At 50.4% G+C, this 18,568-nt stretch overlaps 1 protein-coding gene across 4 annotated transcripts in view; it reads left to right on the top strand.

Annotated features, from left to right (window-relative positions):
- Positions 1 to 16,038, top strand: part of LOC129737071 (hydrocephalus-inducing protein homolog) — a 28,525-nt gene extending 12,487 nt beyond the window's left edge. For 2 of the 4 annotated variants that reach the window (XR_008734490.1, XM_055723870.1), the window contains 3 exons: positions 10,965 to 11,064; positions 12,592 to 12,710; positions 13,243 to 16,038. Coding sequence is in view for 1 of the 4 variants with exons in the window: in XM_055723870.1 (XP_055579845.1) it covers positions 10,965 to 10,996 (32 nt within the window). In the remaining 3 variants the exon portion in view is untranslated. The other 2 variants (XR_008734489.1, XR_008734491.1) reach the window with 2 other exon arrangements.
- Positions 16,039 to 18,568: the final 2,530 nt, after the last annotated feature.

The raw sequence follows: 18,568 nt of genomic DNA, 5'->3' as shown, positions 1-18,568 counted from the left end.
AGTTTTTGTGAGAGGTTACAACATCTTTACATACATATTCATTTGATTTCAACATCTATAATTCTATTCATAATAGGCGGGATCTAGGTGAAGTAAACCTTTCAGCTTTCTTTGTTCAGTGATCTCCTGACTCGCGGTTTACTTTTAACATCCTCAGTGGAACCTTTTCTAATTATTCAGAGTACATTCCTTCACCTTTTCAAATTATTCAGGGTACTTTACTTTAGTCAGTGGGAGGGAACAGGCGGTGCCATCTCTATCTTATCTCAACACAAAGAGAGCATCACCCAGAGCACTGTACCAAACTCATCCTGACTAATCTTTTTAAGACCTTGCTCTGTTTCAATGCCAGGCAAAGTCCCTTCAGCTCTCGGGGCCTCTGTCTTCATGCACCTAAACCCATTAATTTCACTTAGTTTGCTTTGCAAGTGCTCTGGGATCCTCTGCTGGATGGCAGTGTAGGCAACGGAGCAGCCAGAGTTTGCTTATCCCTGCCGGTGCAAAAGGGAAGATAAACAAGTGATGCTGGTAACCTGCAGCTGAAGCCCGGCTGCTTCTCTGCTTCCCAGTGAAGCACTGCAGTGTGTGCTCCTTCATCTTCATCCGTTTCCCCCGAGCACCTCTACGGGCGGCAAAGCCATGTGAGGGGTGTTGGTGGGTTGTCCATTAGTCGTGGCAGTAGCTTTGAGCCAGGAGGCTCTCCTGAGGGCTGCTAGCTTTCAAAACCCTTTTCTTAGCTTGTGAGTGTGGTGTAAAAGTACCTGCCGTGCCAGCGCAGGAGGATAACCTGATCTGCTTGGGACCCCGTGGCTTGGGGTCAGCCCCTTGCTGAGCTGCTGCTGCTGTTTCTCCCCCAGTGCGTTGCTGCTCCTGCGCTTACATAACAGTCTCTGCAAATATCTTCATTAAATTATCTGCTTGGTTTGTGTCTCCCTGTGGCTGCAGGCGCTGTCACAGGCTGCAGAAGCAGGAGGAGAATGAGAGGAATTCTTTTCTTGAGCAGTGCGCGGTGGACCCCACGCTCCGAGAACGCCTTGCCCTTCTCTCCCGTGCCTTCCAAAACCAGAGGGCAAAGGTGCAAGAAGACTCTATGCTTTTCTCCGATATTTTTGCCATTGAGCCGGTGGTAACTGATAGCTGAGAACCTCCCTTCCTCCTCCTCCTCCTCCCTGAATGAGGTCACTTGGCAGATCCCCGCATCAGCATCTTGATGTGCTGAGAGGGAAGACATGAGGTTTCTAGTGAGGCTGGGAGAGATTGTTGCAAAAAGCATTTCTAAACTGCGAGCTCTGGGCAGGCATTGAGAGCCTGCCTAAAGCTGAGCTCTGCTGCAAGGGCTATAAATTAAGGGCACTTCCTAAGTGTCCTTACAGTGTTCCGCGGTATCGATGATTATATATAAGGGCACGCCTTACACGTAGCATATGGGGATTAGCCATGAGTATTAGTTCACATACTGAAGAATGATAAGGTCCTCTACGGAAAGGAGGCAAAGTTCAGCCCAAGTTTAATTGCGGCAAGACCAATCCCTTCATATAATCTGGATTTAGACTGTGTCTGAATCTCCCTCCCAGCGTCGTCTGTGAGCCTGCACGCAAGGCTGGTGGGTTTAAACAGACTTTTTTGAGTTCTGTTGCACACTTAGAGAAAACTTTTTACTTTTGTATTTATGCAAACAAAACCTCATGTCCTTCAATTAACTACAGCCCTGATTCTGAGTATTTGCATGGTCTGAGATGATGAATGCCTGCTGTCTGAGCAGTGTAAAATCCCTTCTTATCTTGGAGCAAACCCTAGAATAATCTTAGACTCTTCTTTCTTGTAAAACAGGTGAAACTATTTTTGTATTATTTATTTTTAAGGAAGGGGATCATGTTCTCTTCTTGGTTACTCCTGTAGCCCATACAAGGCTGAGAGCCCCCCATGTCAGCACAGCTGCAGTTTCACATTGCCGCAGCTGAGAGCAGTGTGATGTGACCAAGAGCCTGTGTCAGAGCAGCAGGGCTGTAGCAGGGAGTGGGAGCTGATCAGCTGAACATTAAGAGCATCCTGCAGTGTGTCAGCTGGTTTTGGAGCGTGTCCGAGGGCTCCTGCTCCAGTACAGCCAACTATACCTCCATAACGAGCTTAACCTGCTCTTGGGCTCCTGAAGTGCATTAGGGTGAGGTCCAGCAGCCTGGCTGCCCACTGAGTCCTGGTGCTCCACGTAGCGCTGTATAGACCCAGAGTGTAGCCTGTCCTCATGCCTTGAGTGGAAACCTTTCCTAAATGGCTGTGTTGATGTTATAGTTTGCTCTAGGACTGAGTGTAAGTGGGCTACTGCAGGAGTCTCTCCCCTTCTGTCCTGTCCAGCATTATCAATCTTCTGATTTCCATTAATTCCATGATTTATGGAACAATGAGTTTCACATTCAGAGTTTTGCTGTCTTCCCCCCGGCACATGGGTGTCTTCACATCAAATGTTAGTATTTTTTCCTCTTTATCAAGTGTAAAATCTAAAAATGCACTGCCGCTGACTTCCACAACCTTCTCCCCCGTGACAGCCCCGTAACTTTTAGCTTGGACAGGCCCCTTCTGGCAGCGCCGTGTAAATCTGCTGGAGGGGCCCTGCCAGAGCTGGGACCTTGCTGCTTCGGACCTTCTGGCCAAAAGCGGCTGCTGCTCTTCTCACCTATCACCCTGGGAGCACCCTATAGAAAGAATCAAACCCTTGGAACAAGTGGCTGGAGGTTCCCAGAGGTTAGGAGGCCGCTGGAGGGATGATAGCCTTGGAAAGGCTCTTTGGGCAGGTGGCTTTGCAGGGTTTGTGCAGCGGCTTTGCTGTGTAAGTGGGCCGGTAGCTGCCAGGTGTTGCTGTCTGTGGAAGCTGCAGCGGGTTATTTCAGCCTGTATGGGGTTAACTTGCGGATGAAAATAATAACAAAAAAGAGGAGGCAGTGATCTTGGAATTAGCATGTGACCATGAACGTTTTGAGCAGTCCTCCAAGCCTGTGGGAGACAAGCTGTTCTGTAAGTCTGGCTTTCTGAGCGCCTCTCCGATTTGATTTATTTTTGCAAAGACACATGGTATATCAGCAGAAGCAGCTGTGGTAGAAGCCCAGGTGGCTACCAAAGGCCAAAGTCCTTGCTTTTTGCTGCACCTTCCCCACCACAGCTTAGCTGTAAGTCACAGTACAGACATATGGGAGCTGACTCCTTGGAAATGGAAACCAGAGGAAAGGGAGGACAAGGATTTGTTACCATTGCTCTCACCTTGACAAGTTGTCACTGTCCTGTCATCGCCTGGTAGCGACTCCTCCATGCCATGTGTCAGCTCTGAGCTGATGGAGGTGGTCTTCTGGATGTCCAGGTTATGAAACTGCTACTGCTGTTGGTCTAGGGATTGGGCCAGGAGGCAACAGCGATGTTTGTTCCTGCAAACCTCCACCTCAGCTGGGGAGCCCAGCTGGTCCCCACCCAAATGAGAGGGGACTGCAGATGCTTTGGGTTTTGGCAGAAGGCGCCCTCTCCAGTGGAAGCTGTGGTCCATCCCACCGCTCGCGGTGGGCTCGGTTATTTATAGGAGGCGGCAGATGTTGGCTTTGGCGTAGCCTTTTCCCTAAGTGCCCTGAACTAACGGGATGCACTTTGGGGAGTCACTTCAGTACTCATGTTGCCAGCTCTGTCTTTGGGTTTTTTGGTCTGCTTTGAGCAGTGATTTCCTTTCCATGGACCTTCGTCCCTCCACAAAACAAAGCAGGCCGACAGTTGGTGGTGCCCCACTTTTCAAGACCAGCTTTTTCCTGTTCAGGCTGGTGGAGATTGAACAGATTCTCATTATTGAGGGGCTGAGGGAGGGGAAATAGGATCTGCATCTATTTATGGTTGGGCTCTTGCATCGAGATCACTTCTGTAGCGGTGAGTCATGGTGTGCCCTCCCCTCCTGTATCACGTTGCCTTATGCTGCAGCAAAGCCAGGGCACAACAGCAGGAGTTTTTGTGCTGGATCATCGTACATCCACCACCTGTATTTTATGCCACCTGCCAGTTGCAGCCTGTCTGAGGCCGACATTAAGCCCAAAGTGTTGCAATATCATGTTCACAGCACTGCATAGTTGCATTTCTGTCCTGGTGAGCATCTACGGTGGTTTTCCATGCTCTGACTCAACTGCCATCTTACGGAGAACATGCTAGCCTGGGCAGACTGCTGGCTCCTGCCATGTCCCAGGGCTGGCACACACAGGTAGCAGTAGCCTGCAAGGGTGGCTGATGAGGCGTATCCTTTTTAGTCAGCAGTTCTTTCTTCTCTGTGGGGTAGCAGGAATGTGAGGAACCTTTTCTACAGCCTATTTTAATTTCCCAGGAGAAAAACTCACAATATTTTCTAGTTTTATAGTCTGACATACAGCAGTAATGAAGGGAGAAAGGACAAAAGTTTCCCGGAATAGTTACGTACTTAAAGAATTTATTGTAGCCACAGAATAGTGGAATAATGTGTGACATGATTTCTTCTTGCCCTCCCCTTTTGGAGTTGAACAGTCTGGCTTAAAGCTTCACTGACAATACAGGGAAGCTGACTGTGGATGTCCTGCCCAGAGTTTCTGTCCAAATACATTGAATCCTGCAGAATGGTGATTTCATGTCAGGAGCTCGAGAGATCTGAGTCTACTAACTGCTGGTGCAGGTTTTCTTGGGAGTGAGGATATGAATGCGAGGCTCCAGCAGTAACGCTGCATTAGGATTGTTGCAGAGAGCTGTGCTGATGCATGTGAAAGGATCGGGTTTGTTGCTTGTCCGTAGGCTTGTTTCCTCAGATACCTTGGCTAGGATCTTCTTGCATCACTGGCTGGCTTCCTGGAGCGGGGCAGGACATCATCCCTGGCAAGGGAGGGTTGTGTGCTGCACCCTTGTCTTGTTGAGGCTTTACAAGTACGAAATGACATTGGCCCAGAGCTCTGGGCTCCCTCCCAGACAGGTTAATTATACAGTGTACAGAGAGATCCCAGCAACGCTGCAGCAATCACTGTGGTCTTGTCTTGGTGGTGTTGGGGAGATCATCCTGCCGGGGCCTCGGCCACTCTGAATAACACCTGCAGGGACCCATCGCCACTCCCTCGCTGTTTGAAGATTTACACTCGCAGTGTTCTTCCAGGTTCTTGCTGAAGCTGTATTTTTTTGATGCAGTGGAAGTTCACATTTCGGTGTTTGGTTTGGGTTCATCTTGAGTCAGGATTACATTCTGGTGTCAGACAAATGCCATGTGGGTGCTGACCCAGCTCCAGTTTTCCTTCTGACAGCAGCGGTGATGCAGGAACAGGAGGCCAGGACAACTTGGGCTTTGTGTCACAGGCGATGTCTCATATCCCATGTGGAGACCCACAGGCAGCCGGAGCAGATTGCAAAGCCCTGATGTTGCTCTCCTCCCTGTTGTGCCCACTTGCCTGCAAGCAGAGGGAGCCTTGGAGAGTGAGCCCTGGCTGGGGTAGCCAGCTCTGACAGGACCTTGCCTTCGTTTGAGCTGGTTTACAGTAGTCTTCTGCAAAGCTGAAGGCAGGCTTGGTTTTCTTTCCAGGAGCTGACGTGAGATGTCCTGCTGGGCATAAGCCCTGGCACCCAGCAGCAGGCAGGGCATCACTGCTGGCTCTGCCAGGATCCATCTCATGGTGTCCATTAGATGCGTAGGGACTGCTGGGGACCAGGGGTTTCATGTGGACAGGTCCCAGCTTGGGGAGAGAAAGGCTGCTGAAGCAGGAGAGGAGTTGTCACCTGAGAACAGGATAAGTCTGGGCATTGCAGTCCCCAACCAGGTGGATGAAGCTGCAAAGACTGGAAGGGATTGCTCCCTGGGTCTCAGGCTTAGTGTCTGCAGAGAGCCCAGGGCTTAGACAGAGGCTGCTCTCTGGGCTACGAGATAGCACGTAGCCATGCGCTGCCGGGGCTGGCATACCAGTGGTGTGGTGTGAGGGCTACCAAAGGTGTTCAGGTTCCTCTGGGGAGGAGGAGTATCCTCGTTGCCTGCCTTTGATGCAGGAGTTGGATGTCCCAGGTTGGTGGAGAACCTGGGATGTTCAGCTTCTGCATTCAAGGGTAATGCAGGCTTTGTAGCCTGAGGTTCCTGGTGGATGATCCAGGCTAGGTGTATCCAGTTTGTAAGTGTGAATCCTCCTGCCTCTCTCCTGGGCACTTTGGGCATTGAGGCCTTGAAGATTCCTTCTGTATGCTGGGACCTCCTTGGAGAAACTGGACCCCAGAGTGCTGCCCTGCCCCCGAGGAGCTCCTGGAAGGCTTTTGCTGCCCTGAGAGGAGCACTGGAAGTACCGCAGGAGCCTAGGTGGACTCTGCAGTGGGTCAGAGCCTTGCTGTGCCTCCGTTACTATATGCAGTAAAACAGGGAATTGGAATTTACTGAAATACTGATTTTTATGAAGTTCTGTATTCCCCCCTCCCTGCTGTCATTGCAATGTCTCACCGGGTGTATTCACTGCTGCAGTCGGGATCGTTGCTCTGCAAGTCACGTTAGGGGCTCGGGCACACCGAGTATCAGTCTATCTGGCTGCCAGAGCTTCATGGGGGAATGGGGCAGTTTGCCTGTGGCGAATGAAGAGACGGGACGCAGCTTGATGCAAGCAAATGTCGATTTATTGTACACAATCATGAGTTTATATATGTTTTCAGAAGCTGCGTGCTTTAAACAGATTGGTTCTTTAAGCTAAGAATTACATACTAGGCAATCCCTGATTGGTGGTTAACTACCATCAATTAACAGCAAGGTGTTACCTTTCCTTGGCGCCATCCGTCTCCCACTCCCCTGTGCTCTGTAAACATGCCTCATCATGTTAATTGTTGTCTAGACAAGCTCGAGCACATTCCCCTCAGCTAACTGATTGCCATGCATGGTCCTAGTTTGCAGCCCGCTCCTGCATTTGCCATCCTAGTCCTGTTCACCCAAAGCTCGACTGGCAGTGACTAGAGCAGGGCAGGCGATGCGGGTGCAGCTTGTAGCAAGACAGAGCTGTCACCAGCATCAGGCATGGGCTGTTTGTCATCTCCCGCTCTTGTCCCTGCCTTCTGGCTCTGCCCCACCTCCCAAGGTTCGCTGCCCTGTCAAGTCTGTCCCTATCCCTGCTCCACGATGTATTGCTGTTACTGTGCTCCAAAAAAGTGGGGGTAAGATCACAGTGTCGGCTGTATTTCTGTCACAGATGTGCTGGCCTTGGAGTTCATCGAATCCCAAAGTCAGCTAAACTCACTCAGCTGGAAAAGTGCGCTGTTGTTGGCAGGTACATATTCATCAGGCCAACGGTTCTTTTTAATTTTCTTCCTTTCCTGCTTAGCTTCATTTTTGCTTATGAATTGTTTTACGCTTGTGTGTAAGGACAGAAAATAAAATTGTCTCAACATCACTGTTTCACGACCACCATTTTCCTGTTGCCGAGCAGAAGGGACTTTTTTTACCTACTTTGTGACCACAACATCCTGTTGTTGGTGAGAAAGAGCCTCAGATGGGACAGCTGCTGCTGGAGATGTGTGGCCCAGCGGAACTGGGGCTGTGGAGCCAGCACGGTAACACCTGGGCGTGCGGGTGAAAATGGTGCGAGCTAAACTATTTCAGAGAACTGGGCGGTTTTTCAGGGAAATGGTGTGGACTGAAACCTATAACTGCTGGGGCTCCGCTCACTCCGGTGCTCAGCGGCTCAGAGGACTCCACAGGCTTCACCGACTCCACCTGCTCCACCCGCTCGCTCACCTCCACAGAGTCTGGGACTTGGACAACTGCGCCGAGACAAAACATTGCTGGAGTCCTGTTGGTGGTGGTGAATAGATGCGCCTCTCTCGTTCTCTTGCTTAGGGATTCTGACTTTCTCTTCCTCTCTGTCCTATCGCAAGCATCAGTTGTTGTAGAGAATAAAACTTGTAAGGTTGTACGGCATCTGGCCTCGTTTGTGCCTTAATCTCGCTCTTGGGATTGTTTAAGAACCGTCCCCGATATCAACTTCTGATATCGGATCAGAACAGCTTGCTTCCATTAACGGGAGATGTATTGCCTCTGTCAGCCTCTGAGTAATAACCAAACTGCCCCGAAGCGTCCACAGGGCCAATAGATCTGATGGCGGCACATGAAGTAGACCAGTGAGTACCACTGGCTTGTGATCCAGCAGAAACAAGCAGCAAAAGAGTACTTTGTTAGATAGTTGACCTGAAAGACTGATATTGCTGCCTTAGGCTGCAAGAAGCTTGTTTTCTGGCCTCAGTGGAAGGAGGGATGCTTTCTGAGTTTCCCAGGAATGACTTGGCTCTATGAGACCTCGTTCTTGTTTGTACAAACTCTGCTTTAGAGCAGCACGTGTTGTGCTACAAGATGACGTGGTGCAAAGTTCGAGTCTGCTTTTTCAGGTGGATCCCAAAGTCTTGCAAGAAACAGTGGTCCCAGCAAACTGGATGCTGGGTTTGTGGCAGGCATCGTCTGTCTGACAGCCAGCACGAGCTGTCAGCTGCCTGCTGCGGTGATCTGCCTGTGCTCAGCCCTCGTAAGCCTGATGGTAGAACTACATCGAATCCTGGTATAGGTTTCACCCGCAGCCTCGCTGGTCCTGTCCTGTCTCATTCAAATACTTTCTCTCCAGTTTGGCCTGTGAGGCTCTACAGAGCAAATGGAGACTTTCCCTTGGAGTGATCTGGGTGGCTGTTCTGAAAGTGGGCTCAGCTCATTTCCACTCATTGCTGAACTTCTCTCCCTTTTACTGCACCCCAGTGTTTTGGTTTGAAGACTCAGGATGCGCTCTCCTTCCCCGCTTTGTGCCCCTCTAAGATGAAGACCTCAAGCATCGTCACCGCTCTCAGCATTTCATTAACGTCCTTCCTCAGCACAGCAGCAGCGATGGTTTATGTGGCGAGTGGTGCTGGTAAGCCTGGCAAGGCACTGTTTGCCACGCAGGAGCCAAGTGAGGGCTGTCAGCAGCTCTCTGGGCAGAGGACCCCAGCAGCTAAGGGCACACTGGGCAGCTCAGCCCACGCAGCGCCCTTTAAGGAGCGCAGAATGCCGGTGAGCTGAGGTGTGTGTTCAGCTACAGCTGTCAGGCTGGAAGCAAATGCAAGCAGCTGCCTAATGTACCCCCGCCCCATCCCCAGGGACTGTCTGCCCAGGGTGAGACCACTGAATTCAGTCTGTTAAACATACAGCGAGCAGCTGGGTGAGGAGCACTCGTGAGTTATTAGACTCTAATTAGCCAAGCCAGGGACATCTGTCATCTGAGTGTTTCTTCTCAGTGGCTTGGCTTAGGCAAGCTCCAGGTGTCGTAGCAGAGCTTATGTTGTTCGGAGCAGCACCCCAAAGGCTGCTTTATTCCTGTAAATTCAAGATTACTCTCTGGATGCTTGTGAGTCCGTGCAGCATCCCAGTGGGACCCGAGGGATCTGGTATCTTGTATGCTGACTGTGAGTTGCAGGCTGGTGTCCCTAGTTTGCTTCCTCAAGTGAGTGTGTTATCATATAGTAATGCTTCATCTTCCTCCAGTTGCTTGCTGGATAGAAACACAAAGTCCGTTTGATCTGGCGAAGTGTTTTCTCTAGGTTTTGAGAAAAATCCAGGTGACTTTATTCTTTCTTCTCTGTTCTTACGCTTGGTTTGTTGGAGTTGGAAACAGTTCTCTCTACCTGTTCTTCCCTCTGAGCACGCTGTGCATTAGGGAATTATTATAGCTGCAGCCCAGTAACTCAGCATGTCATAGTTCTTTAATTTTTGTGGGGACTGGCCTCTGAGCTCTATGTGCTAAGTTGATGGGAAGTATTATAGTTGTTTAATATTTATGCTGCAGCAGCGCTGGAGGCTCCAGTCAGTTAAAGATTCTTCTGGACAAAGTACGGAGAATACCCAGCAGCAAGCAGAATCAAAGCCTCGCTTTGTGCATAGAAAAATAACTGTTCTTTTTGTGGTCTTCTATAAGCTGATTTTTTCATTGCTTTAAAGTATTATTATGGTTGTCAGAGATGCATATATTTATGCCAACAAATGAATGAAGAAGCATTTGTAGTGCTGGGGACTGAGGGGATGTCAGTGGTGCCTTTGTTGAAACCAGTCGCAAGAAGCAAGAGCCTTTAGAAGCCAGGGATGTCTCTGAAAACACATGACGAGGCTCCCTGGGACTGAGCACCAGTGCCAGGACTCTGAGAGAGGGGGAGAGAACGAAGACCCTGAGGAAGCAGCGGTTGCACACACACTGGTAGCATGGGCCGGACTTAAATCCCGGAGCAAGAGCCTGGCAAGGAAAAGAGCTTGCTTGTTGCAGTAGGTGTGGAGCTGTAAGCAAATGCCATCTCTTCTTGTTTGAGCCTCTGCCTTGCAGAGACAACCGGGCTGCATCTGACTCTCAGCTCCCTTCTCAGGTCATCCATCAGCTGGAAGAGCCTGCGAGCTGGCTCAGTGCTGGTGGCACAGGGCAGGAGGAGCCTGGTCTTCACTGCTCCCCAGGCAGGAGGGCTTGTTCTGCTTGGTGCCGAGTGCCCTGACTCACCAGAGTCCATTAAAGAGTTACATGCACGTACAGGTTGAGGGTATAAGAGGCAGCACGTTTGTAACGAAGAGTGGAAAAATCCCTTTGACTTGCTGACTCTCTTCTGATCTGGGTAAAACATTCCCATGACCATAGTGACACAGGGATGTAAGGGAAAGGTTGGAGGTGCCTTGTCCTTAGATCAGCTGGTACTTCTGAAGAAATGCTTGATTTGCTGAAGCCAGCCAGTTTCGTTCCTTTATTAGAACCCTAATTAAGGGGGAAAAAAAAAAAAAAAAAGCCTTTACCAGGTGCTAGTAAAGGTAAGGGAGTGACATTTTTTTGCAGCTGCTTCCAAAGTCTTACAAATTTGGATAAGTTCTGTTTGCTCCTTGCTCTTCATTGATGCTCTAAATAAAGGCTTACAGGGCTGTGGTTGAAAACAAGAAATATAATGTTTGAGGATAAATGGTTTGTTGTCTGCTTCTGTTTTAGGAGGGAGATGTGTGGCCAAATTCTTCAATTGAAATTAATGTGATCTTCAAACCCCGAGAAGCCCGAGTCTACCAACAAACAGTCTACTGCGACATCTCAGGTACGGCTCCTTTCTCCTCCTCCTGCCACCCACCGCAAAGGCAGGGCACAAATACTCTTCCAGCCCACTTGGTCCCCGTGGACTTGCTAGGAAGGGCCGGTGGTCAGCAGGGCAGTGCCGGCACCTTCCTGCTCTCCCTGTGGCTTCCAGCTGGTCTGTGCAGAGCCAGGGCTTAGGATGCCTGGCTCTGACCACTGATCGCAGAGCAGCCAAAGCAGTGAGGGGATAAGCTTTCATACCAGGCATTTGCTCTGCTGCAAGGTGTTTGTAAAGGCCAGAGAGCTACACCGCAGAAGAGCTTTGGTGGATGAGCACTAAGCCCCTGTAGACCTGCAAGATGAGTCTTTATTCCATGGATGCACTGTCAGGCTCCTGAGGCGGTAGGAGCTGAGTGAAACGTGCTCCCTGCCCCTGGGTCACCTCCCGCTCTCCAGGCGCTGCCAGACCGTAGGTGGCTGAGCCCTGCTGAGCGCAGAGTGTCTGTGAAAGTACCAGGCGTGTGCTGCTCTCCCTGCGTGGGACCTGTCACTTTGTGGCTCAAAGTCTATGCTGCATCTGCGAAGTGTTGTACAGGGCTCGCTGTACTCAGCAGGGTGAGCACCCTCCCCAGGAAGCACAGTTCGAGCAGTCTGCTAGACAAGCTTTATGCTCCTCCTGGCTTACAGAAGTGCTGTCACGTCTTTTGCTGGGAGCAGTTATCACTGACCCACCGAGTTATGCCACCTTTGCCTTTAGAGACGTGATGGCTTTGCTGTGCTGGCACGGGGCAGGGAATGCTTGCAGCAAGCTCCGTGGTTCAGGTTACCTTGTCCTTCCTCTCCGTCGGTGTGGTGCTGCTTAAGGTGGTTTTCAAGAGCGGGAGGTCCCTGTCAGATTTCCATCCAGGGAAATGATTTTCCCCATCTAAGAGGAAGGAGGTGCGAGGCCCGTGGTCCCCAGCAGCCAAGCTCCTGTTCTGGAGGGTGCTGAGAGCACTAACCCAGCTGCTTCGATTCCTTCCTTACTGCTCCAAGCTGACTGATACAAAGGCCGCGAAACAGCTTTTTATTGACATGGTAACTGCTCAAGGTTCAGCTGGCTGCTAGGGTGCCGCTGTCAGCCGGCTGCTGGGCCTTGCTTGGGCTCTTCCTTCTCAGCTCCTGTGCGGTCATCTCTGATGGCAGCGATACAGACAGCAGATTTTTATCTTCGGTTCTGTTTTGTGAGCTTTGTGCCTTCACTGAACGGATTTCAAAGCTCATCTAAGTGCATGGGAAGGAATTCCGAAATCGTGTTTTATTCGCAGCATATCTTTTTCAGGGTGCAAAGTGATTGCTAAGTTATAAAGCAGCCCAAGGGCTCAGTTAGAAATGAGAAGCCAGCCCCAAAGTATATCTCCTGAGGGAAGAGAGGGGTCCTGTATCTTCTCGCGGAGCATCTAGTGCTGGTGCCACCCAGCCCCCCGGAGTCAGGGACTGGCTCTGAGGCTGCCTGGAAAATCCAGGCGAACCGAAGGAATTCTGTACTGACATGGCAATCTCTCCCCAGGCCGTGAGACCAGGCTGCCCCTGCGCATCAAAGGGAGCGGCATAGGGCCCCAGCTCCGCTTCAGCTTTGACCAGCTGGACATCGGGAAGGTTTTTGTTGGATCAGCCCACAGCTCTGAGGTGAGCAGTGGGGTTTTCCGGGCTTGGGGTGGATCCTGATGGCTCCTGGGGCAGCAGTGAGCTTTGTGGACCTGCGGGATTTCTGGCAAGACGGGCAGTTGTGAGCCCGGAATACTTGACATGAGTGAAATGTGGGAGGTTTTGCAGAATCTGGATAGTTTTGATGGGGTCTGAAGGGTGAGTCTGTTGTTCCCAAAGCCCCAATCCCTGCTTTTTGGCAACCTCACTTTGAGACCAGCTGGGGGGCTTCGTGCAGAAAAAACAGCCCTTGACACATGAAAGCTTCCTTGTTCAAGCTGGTGGGTCCGAGCCCACCTGCTGGTGTGACATGGGCTCCACCTGCACCTCGTGTCTCATCCGCAGGGGGTCTTGGACCCACACTCATCTAATGGCACGGGTGTCCCCATACTTGGTGTGTGCCTGTGTCCCATCTTAGCTGCCCTTGGCTCAATGAGGTGGTGGAGTCTGCAGCACAGTGATCCCCCTCAGCCCAGCCAGCTGCCTCCTGTAGCCCATGGTGCGTATTTTCCAGCTGCTGCTTTCCACTGCTGAGGAGCTGGAAGGTCGGAGGCCAGTGGGGACCCAGGAAAGGATGCGGTTTGTGGAGGTGGAGCCCCTCCCCTCGGGAGCAGAGGAGGTAAGTGGGCATCTGTCTCACTTCCCTGTTCCCGGCGTGGCAAGCAGTTACGTAGCCCCCGCTGCCACTGGTGGCCCTCGGTGCTGCTCACGGAGTGGCCTCGCATCCCTCCCAGCATGTTGCGCAGTGCTGCTGAAGCAACCGGTCATGTAGGACTGACCGAGGGTCCTGCCTGTGCAGCGCCTGTGGAGAGTGTTATTAGTCTTGTTACTCATCAGGTGCTTGGTAGGAAATTTTGGCAGTAGCTGCAGCAGTAGCTGCAGCAGTTTGTGGGTGGCTTTAAAGCATTTTTAAAAACTGTAGGTATGGGTGTGAAGGGTTGAAATAAAGAAAAAGCCTCTCCTTTTATGCATACTGAAAACTAGTATCCATTGATAGAAAATGAAAAGGATTTTGATATAAAAAGCGGTGTCTCTGGTATTCTATCTGGTATTGTGTATAGCTTTGCCTGTGGCCCGAAATGGCCTGGCCCAGCCACACCCCATGGCCTGAGTGGCCCCGCCCTGGCAGCCCCGCCCCTGCAGCCACCTGGCAAATAAAAGTCGGTGCTGCAGACCTTGGCTGATGAGTAGGTGAGTGGTGTGGCAGTCCTGGTTGGGGTCTTGCTGCCTCTTGCCCTGCTTTCAGCTGTGGAGGTGGGTGCTGCTGCTGCTACGTGGTACTGCCAGGGCACCAGATGTCTTTTGCAGCCCTGGGGCGGTCGATGACTAAAGGCTCGTTCCAGTGGTGCGGTGGACATGGCAGTGAGGGTGAGCCTGCCTCATATGGGTCTGGTTGGGAGATGTGTTGGGAAGCCCTTTGTGTGTGTGGGCATATGTGTGGATGTTGTGTGGGGGCTGTGAAGGTATGCAGGAGTGGGGGTCATGGAAACATCTGGGTGGGCTGCAAGGGGTATTTATGGAGGGGTGTAGGGCTGGGAAACGTGAATTCTCCTCGTGGGGCTGGGTAGGAGTCCAGGCAGCGGGAAGCAGGGGGTGGGTGCTAGGGAAGCACTGGGGGCGGGGGGGAAGCTGTGGAAATGTTGGAGAGAGACTTGGGAGGGCCTTGGTGGGGTGAGATGTCCAGGGGGTCTCTTCTAAGACATTTTTGGGTGTTGGAGGGTGTAGCAGGGGTGGATCTGGGTGAAGTGTCTGGCAGGGGGGAAAGGTGGGCAGGCAGAAGATGTTCTGGGGAGTGGGGCAGTGAGCATTACATCTGGGTAGGCCCTGGGAGATGGTGGATGGGCAGGAAGATGTCTGGGGGACTCTTGTAAGATGAGGGGAGTTCTGGAAGAGTGGGTGCTGGGAAGGTCTTGGGCTGGGCATGGAGATGTTGTGGAGGGGGGCAGTGAGGTGTCTGTGGGAGCTGGAGTTACGTTTTTTTGTGGCCAAAACCTCAGTGAAGGCTGAAAACTCAGTGCAGGCCCTAACGGAGGGAGTCGGAAGTCCTGAAACAATGCGCAGGCCCTAACAGAGGTTAGTTTAGGCCGTCTATCTCAACAAGGGCCTTAAATGAGGTAATTTTAAATCCTAAAACGAAGCAAAGGCCATAAATAAGGTAAGTTTTTCTGACCAAAAACTCAGGGGAGGCCCTGAAAACTCAATGCAGGCCCTAACGGAGGGAAGTTGAAGTCCTGAAACCCCCCGTGGCCCTTATTGTGGTAAGTTTAGGCCCTGAAACTCAATGAGGGTCTTAAATGAGGTATGTTTAGGCCCTAAAATGCTGCAAAAGCCATAAATATTTCAAGTTTCTGGCCGAAGACTCAGCGGAGGCCTGAAAACTCAGCGCAGGCCCTAACGCAGGGAAGTTGAAGTCCCGAAACATGGTTTGGTCATAAATCTTGACGAGGGCCTTAAATGAGGTATGTTTAAATCCTAAATGCAGCAAAGGCCATAAATAAGGTAAGTTTTTCTGGGCAAAAACTCTGCAGTGGCCCGACAACTTGGTGTAGGCCCTATCTGAGGGAAGTTGAAGTACTGAAACACAGTGCGGGCCCTAATTGTGGTAAGGTAAGGCCCTAAAACACAGAGGGGTGTGTGTATGTATATTTATTTAGTATTGGATCTGTAGCAAAATGTGCATGGTCCTTGGCGTCCTATGAATGATCCTTAGCGCAAAGTGTGTAGTTTAGCTAAACTAGAATCATGAGGAAAGAGGTAGCACATCCTTTCTTGTTTTGTGGCGGGTGGCCAAGGCCGTGGATCCAGCTGTTTGGCCCCATTTGGAACCGGGTGGTGAAAATGCAGTAGATAAAGGAAACTCCCTCAGGTCTTCTGTGAGCCCTGGCCAGGCTTTGGCGGGATCTGAGAGGCAAGCGAAACCAGATGTTTCCACATTTGCAATGAGGTAAGCTTGTTTGTTCCGTAGCACAAAAGCTGGACCCTCTTGCAGTGACTTTGGAGACCTCAGCTATGAGGGGACGCCCTGCGCAGCACTTGGCCGTTGCCGGGAGAGGCTCTCCAAATCCTCGCTGCAAGAGGGGCTCCCCAGCACCTGCGCATCTGGTGGATGGTAGCGTATTGGGGCAACTGGAATAGGTATCATTCTTCATCGCTGTAGCTGACCTGTGGTAGGACTGATGAGGTGCGTTGCCTCACTTATCTGTTCTTCTGCCTGAATGAGGGTCTTGTAGGTGAATTCTTTTGTACATGTGTATTGTATTAATATCTGTATGAATGCAAAACCAAGTGAATAAAAGCTATTTTCCGCTTTTGTGTCTGTGTAATTTATATTGTTGGCTGTGAATGGGTAAAAGAAGCCCCCAACTCAGGTAAGTTTGGGGTTAGCGTTGTGGTTATTAGGGCACTTTAGGTTTTAGGTGGCTTAGGGGGATTGGGTTTCTAGGGGTTATAGGGAGTTTGGGTTTCAGTGGGTTTGGGGTGTTTAGGGTTTAGAGGTTTGGGTTGGGGTTCGGGTTAGAGGTTAGGGTTGGGGGGTAGAGTCCTGTGTTAAGATCCTTTCTTAGGTTTAGGGTTAGGGTCCGGTTAGGGTTAGATCCTATCTTAGCTTTAGGGTTAGGGTTAGATCCTGTCTTAGGGTTAGGGTTTTTTAGAGTTAGATCCTGTCTTGGGGTTGGGGGGGGGGTTAGGGTGGGGGGAGGGGGGATTGGGGGGGCAGGGGGAGGGGTTTTTTTAAGGGTTTGAGGTTGTTTAGGGTTTTGAGGGTTGAGGTTGTTTAGGGTTTTGAGGGTTGAGGTTGTTTAGGGTTTTGAGGGTTGAGGTTGTTTAGGGTTTTGAGGGTTGAGGTTGTTTAGGGTTTAGCCCGTTTAGGGCTCTTAGGGTTAAGGGTCTCTAGGATTTACGGGGTTTATGGCTATGGGTTTTTTATTGGTTTTAGGGTTAAGGATGTTTAGGGGTTTTAGGGGTTTAAGGCTTTTTAGTTTTTAGGGTTTTAATAGGTTAGGGGTTTTCAGAGTTTAGGTTGTTTAGGGTTATTATGATTTAGGGGGGGTAGAGTTTTTAGGGATTTTAGGGTTTAGGGGTTTAGGTTGTTTTAGAATTAGGGGTTATAGGTTTAACGATGTTAAGGGTTTTTAGGGTTTAAGTTGTTTAGGGGTTTTAAGGTTTAAGTTGTTTAGGATTTAGAGTTTAGTTTAAGGGTGTTAAGAGGTTTTAGGGTTTAGGGGTTTGGGGTTTTTTAGGGTTAAAAGAGGGTTAAGGGTATTAGGGTTTAAGTTGTTTAGGGTTGTAGGGTTTATATTTATGGCTTAGTGTTTTAAAGGTTTCAGTTGTGCAGTTTTTTTAGTGTTTAGGTTTTAGGATTTTTAGGTTTAAGGATGTTTAGGGTATTTAGGGTTTAGGTTGTTTACGGGTTTTAGGGTTTAGGTTATTTAGGATTTCTAGTTTAAGGGTCTTTAGGATTTAGGGGATTTAGGGTTTATGTTTTTTAGGGGGTTTAGGGTTTTAGGGTTAAGTAAGGGGGTTTAGGGTTAAGTAAGGGGCTTTTAGGGGCTGTAGGGGGAAGGAAGGAAGGGGCGTTAGGGTTAGGGTTTAGGGGGTTCCTAGGGTTAGGGTTCTTCCTAGTGGTAGGGGTAGGGTGAGGGTTAGGGGGTGGGGTTGGGGGTGAGACTTGAGGGTTAGGGGTCAGACTCGGGTTGGGGGTTACACTCGGGGTTTGGGGGTTAGGGGTTAGACTCAGGGGTTAGACTGGGGGTCGGGGTTAGGGGTTAAGGGTTGGGGGTCAGGGTTGGGGTTAGGGGTTGGGATTAGGGTTTAGGGTTGGGTTTAGGGGTTAGGGTTTAGGATTAGCCTCTTAGGGTTAGGGTTAGGGGTTGTGTTTTTAGGGGTTAGGGTTAGATGCTTGTTAGGGTCAGGGTCATGGTTAGGGCCAGGGTTAGGGTGAGGGTTAGAGGGTTAGGGTTCAGAATAGGGTTTAGGGTTATTTTTAGCTGGTTGGGGTCAGGGGTTTGGGGTCAGGGTTTTAGTGTTCGGGTCGGGGTTAGGGTTTTAGTGTTAGCCTGTTAGGGTTGGGGTTGGGGTAGAGCTAGAGCTAGAGTTTGAGTTTGTTAGTTAGGGTTAGCCTCTTAGGGTTAGGGTTGTTAGGGTTAGGCTTGGTTTAGGGCTAGGGGTTAGGGTTTGGGGGTGAGGGTTAGGGTTAGAGTCAGGGTTAGGGTTAGGCTTGGGTTGGGGGTGAGGGGGTTAGGGTTTGGGTTAGAGTCAAGGTTCGGGTTTAGGGTTAGGGTTTTAGGGTTAGAGTCAGGGTTAGGGTTTTAGGGTTAGAGTCAGGGTTAGGGTTTTAGGGTTAGAGTCAGGGTTAGGGTTTTAGGGTTAGAGTCAGGGTTAGGGTTTTAGGGTTAGAGTCAGGGTTAGGGTTTTAGGGTTAGAGTCAGGGTTAGGGTTTTAGGGTTAGAGTCAGGGTTAGGGTTTTAGGGTTAGAGTCAGGGTTAGGGTTTTAGGGTTAGAGTCAGGGTTAGGGTTTTAGGGTTAGAGTCAGGGTTAGGGTTTTAGGGTTAGAGTCAGGGTTAGGGTTTTAGGGTTAGAGTCAGGGTTAGGGTTTTAGGGTTAGAGTCAGGGTTAGGGTTTTAGGGTTAGAGTCAGGGTTAGGGTTTTAGGGTTAGAGTCAGGGTTAGGGTTTTAGGGTGTTAGAGTCAGGGTTAGGGTTTTAGGGTGTTAGAGTCAGGGTTAGGGTTTTAGGGTGTTAGAGTCAGGGTTAGGGTTTTAGGGTGTTAGAGTCAGGGTCGGGGTGTTAGGGTTTTAGGGTTAGGGTCGGGGTGTTAGGGTTTTAGGGTTAGGGTCGGGGTGTT

This window comes from Falco cherrug, chromosome 11, assembly GCF_023634085.1.
Source record: "Falco cherrug isolate bFalChe1 chromosome 11, bFalChe1.pri, whole genome shotgun sequence".
Lineage (NCBI taxonomy): Eukaryota > Metazoa > Chordata > Aves > Falconiformes > Falconidae > Falco > Falco cherrug.
Note: the sequence above shows the minus strand (reverse complement) of the source record. Positions and strands in the feature narration are given on the sequence as shown.